The 5,111-nt window shown below is 37.4% G+C and overlaps 1 protein-coding gene across 1 annotated transcript; it reads right to left on the reverse strand.

Annotated features, from left to right (window-relative positions):
* Positions 1 to 1,615: 1,615 nt before the first annotated feature.
* LOC115984586 (putative disease resistance RPP13-like protein 1) lies at positions 1,616 to 4,396 on the reverse strand. Its single transcript, XM_031107606.1, has one exon. It carries the CDS (start codon positions 4,394 to 4,396, stop codon positions 1,616 to 1,618), a length of 2,781 nt encoding a protein of 926 aa, XP_030963466.1.
* Positions 4,397 to 5,111: the final 715 nt, after the last annotated feature.

The following is a 5,111-nucleotide window of genomic DNA, read 5'->3' on the forward strand; positions in this document are numbered from 1 at the left end:
CATAATTTAAATGGAGGGATTTTTTATGTCTTGTTCTCCAAGGAACACATAGTATTATTTGATTAGCCATAGTGCTTTAATTCAAAATAACGCATGGTAACTTTTAATTAGACTGCTTATGTCATTTAAATTAACATGTGCAAAGATTTGATTGGTTCTCAAGTATTCTTTGTAATTTTTATTCTTTGACACTTGGCATTTTGTCATTAGTCTCTGAATAATGATAGTGACATCGACTAAATAATACGTGACTTCTAGTAATTAGCCACTTTAAATATACTACATGGATTTAGTGGTCTGACATGGCAATTTGTGATTGGTAGAAAATTTCGCTCTCTACAGAGACAACATCATGAAAAAAGACAAAAAGGAAAGAAGGCATAATATTGTGTAAAACTCCTCCCTAAAGACTTGAACCTCGACCATCGCCCCTACACTCCACAAGCACTTATACTTGTGGAGTGACCATCGCACCAAGCATAATCACAGGTGGGTAAGTTGTAATTTGCTCTTAAATTTATACAAATTCACTTTTCCTATTTCTCCACTTTTCCACTCCCAACCAAAAAAAGAAAAACAAAACAAAACAAAGCACTATCACGCCTACATCCCCCCCCCCCCCCCCCCCAAAAAAAAAAAAGAGAGACGCAGCGTCCCAAAACTAAGATAAAAAGAAATTGGCAAGCACAAAATAAAAAATAATGGCGGTAATAAAAAGAAGGAAGAAACAAATGAGAGCAACATCATGAAAAAAGACAAAAAGGAAAGAAGGCATAATGTTGTGTGAAACTCCCTCTTGAAAACTTGAATCTCGACCATCGCCTCCCACACCCTACAATTACTTATGTTTGTAGAGTGGTCATCGCACCAAGGGTATGCGGTGGTAAAGAAGGCATAATATTGAACGTTGGTGTTGCCTAGGGGTAGTTTTGTCCGAAAATGAGTGACTTGTTTTCCTTTGTGTTTTCTCCCCAATTTGGGGTGATAGAGTTTTGGTGGGTTGAAGGGAAAATAGCTGGGCTCCAGCAATTTTCTATCCCCCTCTCCTCCCCCTCTCAACCAAACACCACTCTCATCCATTTTTTCTTTGTTTTTCATTTTTTTTTCATCCTTCCTAAAATCATTCCAACCAAACATCCCTAGTTCCTTGTAACTTATTGTCTCAAAAAGTTTAAACATTTAAAAAAATAAATTTATCAAACATACCCTAGTTCCTTGTTACTAATTGTCTCAAAAAGTTTAAACATTTTAAAAAAATAAAATTTTTCTTAAACGACAGTAGAATATTATTGAAAACTGTTGAGTAACATATGCATTAGAAAGGAGCAGAGAAGCAATACAAGGAGGACACTTTTCCGAAAGGAGCAGAGATGAGAATGATGAATTAATTTATTGAACAACTATTTTAACAAAGTGCAATAATCATGGTTCTAGAATCTAAAGTTAAAGTTTAAAAATACTCAAAAGACCCAAAACGCACGGTCAACAATGATGAGTTTGGAAACAAAAATGGAAAAAAAGAAAAAAAAAAAAAGAAGAAAAAAAAAAAAAGCATTAGTGTACCCATAAAATGTATACAGAACTGTGTGCATTGTCTCCCTCCTTTTCACCGGTGTCAGCATCGGCGTGGTCTTACCCTTCGAGCTAACTCCTCCTCTTGGTCAGTAGATGCTTGTGGTTGTACCCTTCGAGTCAACTCTTCCTCCTCTTCAAACCGAGGACATCCAGAAATCTCCCGATTCGTTGAGGAAGGGTGCCTTGGTAAGCTTCCAATGAATTTTGGACATTGTTGTATTTGAAGCTCCTGAAGGGAAGGGAAATCTTCACCTCCATGTGCAGAATGTATCCAGTGCCTCCAATGTCGTAACTCCGTAAACTTCAGGGTTTTTAGAGACCGAAATGGCTGGAATCCAGTTTGCCCAGTCCCGTAAAATTGATTATCCTCCAACCTTTCTAATCCTTCCATCTTTGTGATGAGGAGTTCTTGAAGAGAAGATAACTGCCCCAGTGGTGGAAAGGACGTGCAATATTTGCAATTGTTAAGTCGCAGAACCACCATGTTAGAGAAAATAGCATTACCTAACCAATTGGGAAACGCTGTACCACCGTAGTTTTCAATGGTAAGCTTCTTCAAATTTTCATGAGGCTGAAGCTCGTTGAGTACTTCATTTACATGATGAGTCGTGGTTGCAGGAGTCCATTTGAAAACCAACTCTTTAAGATATTTCTTACTTTTCAACTCGGCCTTTGAAGCATCATCAGCTTTGACGACATTCTCCAACTTTAAGATGGAAAGAGTACTTCGAAGATATGAGAACTTGCCCAATTCACCGATATCTGACCCACTATTACTATTTTTGCACACAACAAAATCAGTCAACAATTGGAGACTCGTTAGGTTTCCAAATTTAGGCGGCATCTCTTCCAACTTGGTTTCACTCACATTTAGATGACGTAACTTAGTGAGGATAACAATTTTTTCTGGTAACTCAGTGAGGTTAGTACAACTAGACAACAACAACGTCTGCAAATTATACAAAAAACATGTCGAGGAGGGTAACTTATTGATTAAAGTGTGAGAGAGATCCAAATAGCGTAAATGTATCAATTTGTCAAAAGACTTATCCTGTAGACCAGTGAGTGTAGGATAAGAGAAAGAAAGCACACGCAGGTGTTTCAGTCCTGGCAACCACACATCAGCAACCATTCTGCATACGCTGGAGCATTCAATAGTATCTGAAATGCGTAGTGAAAGGAAGGTTCGCAAAAACTCCGTCTCTGAAAGGAACACAAATTTCTCACTGTCATCAAACTGGTCCATTAAGTATGCAAAATACCGAGCCTTTTTTGAAATTCCATGATGCTTGCCATTCTCAAACTTACAAGAAAATTCTCCAGATGCAAATTGAGCTAAATCATTAACAAGGTCATGCATCACAAAGCATGACTCGTCAGAACTTGATGGTTGAAAAAATGATCTTGATAATAGCTCACAAAAATACTCATACCCAACCTCTTCCATTGAGTTCTTAATGTTTGGGTGCTCTAAAAAACCTTCTGCCATCCATAGGAGTACCAATTTCTCCTTTTCAAACTTATATCCCTTGGGAAATATCGAACAATAAACAAAGCATTGTTTGAGATGTGAAGGGAGATGATAATAGCTCAAATACAAAGCAGGAAGTATGCCACTGCAGCCACCCTCATCATTATCAGGTAAATCCCAAATTGTGCTATTGAGTATTCTATCCCATTCCTCAGCTTCTACTTTCGAGTGCAAGAGGCACCCCAATGTTTTTGCAGCTAAAGGCAGACCTGCACACTTCGTTACAATTTTCTGACCAATCTCTGTCAAGATTGGATCGTCAGAGTTGCTAGTATTAAATGCATGTTTTGCAAATAATCTCCCGCAGTCACCATCTGATAAATGCAAAAGACGATGAATAAAAACAGGGCGCATAAGTGATGCAACATGTTCATTACGGGTTGTCACTATAACTCTACTCCTACTCTGGCCTTCATCTTTTAGGGGTCCTGACAGCAAATCCCAAATATCAAACTTCTTCCAAATATCATCTAAAACAAGCAAAAATCTTTTTTTCATCAATGTTTTCTTAAGTTTGACTTGAAGAATGTTCAGATCTGTGAATATACAACTCTTTGAAGTGACCGATTCAAAAATTATTTGAGTTAGCTTGAAAACATCACACTCTTCTGTAACATGAACCCATGCCCTCGCTTTAAAATGTTTAGTCACATCAGGGTCATTATACACAAGCTGCGCAAGGGTCGTCTTGCCAATCCCACCAATCCCAACTATGGCAATCACAGGGATTCCTTTTTCTTGTGAATTATCATTAAGCAAAATTTTTTTTAGTACTGCTTTATCGTTTTCTCTACCAAACATTTCGGATATATCTACTACAGAAGTTGAGGGTAACAATGCTGGTGGTTTCCCTCTTACACTTTCTATGAGATTGAGATGTCCCAAGTTTGCTAAGGACTCCAGTTTTTCAACTATGTCTTTGAGTTTGGGTTCTATATCTTTATCAAGTTTGGGCATAGAACTTAGATCCAAGAAGCATAAGAGTAATTCCAGTACCTGATTTACCTTGACTTCAGCTTCCAGCTTGCGTATAGTGATGATCTCGTCCAACAGATCGTCAGCATGGTAGATAGTATCTTTGAGCTCATTGACCCACTTTCTCACCTTCAAATTCGTGAGCTGCTTCTCCTCTGCATCACTGAGCACCACGTCAACCTTCACCAGTACAGTCTTCAGCTTGTCAAGTAGCGTCTGATCGAAACCCTTATTTTGGAACAAGCCACTGATCAGGGGATCAGCCACCCTCTCAAACACCTTTTCAAAAAATGTCGAAAGCAATGACTCTGTCATCGTATTCCAAAACCAACTCATTTTTTGTTTTCTGTTTTTGTTTTTTTTGTTTTTTGTTTTTCCTGCGGAGGAGGGGTTCAAGGAAGGGAATGAAAAGAAGAGATCGGATTGTGAGGGACGATGTGTGAGAGCCTCTACGCAGTTTGCAAATTGGCTGTTTGCTCAAGTCCACAGTATTCTTTGTTAATAGGGTATTGAACGGGTGCAATTAATTCCCTCCCCTTTTACAATTTTTTATTTTTATTATTTTTTTACTTTTTGCTTTTTAAAATTTTACTTTTTATTTCTTTTACCTCTTTTTCTAACTTTGTTAAATTAATAGTTGAAATTGAAGTTTGTCTTTTCATTTATCAATCTTTAGTTTTCTTTTTCTAACTCTTTTTCTAACTTTGTTAACTCTTTTTCATTTATCAATCTCAAGCATTGAGATGATTTGAGCTAGCTAATGCAATAAGAACACCCTACTAGAGGTGGCAAAATTGGACACAACTCGCGAACCCAACACGACTCGAAATTAACAGGTTATGGGTTGAGGTTTAATGAGTTCGTGTCATATTCGGGTTAAAATGACTGACCCGTTTAATAAATGAGTTGGGTTAGTGTTCAACATAGAGAACCCATTTGACCCGTTTAATTAAATGACATTTTACCAATATACCTTTCAAACTCTAGGTATATAAACTTATTAGTTGTTGTAATTTATTTTCTTTGACAT

This window comes from Quercus lobata, chromosome 4 (assembly GCF_001633185.2).
Source record: "Quercus lobata isolate SW786 chromosome 4, ValleyOak3.0 Primary Assembly, whole genome shotgun sequence".
NCBI classification, from domain to species: domain Eukaryota; kingdom Viridiplantae; phylum Streptophyta; class Magnoliopsida; order Fagales; family Fagaceae; genus Quercus; species Quercus lobata.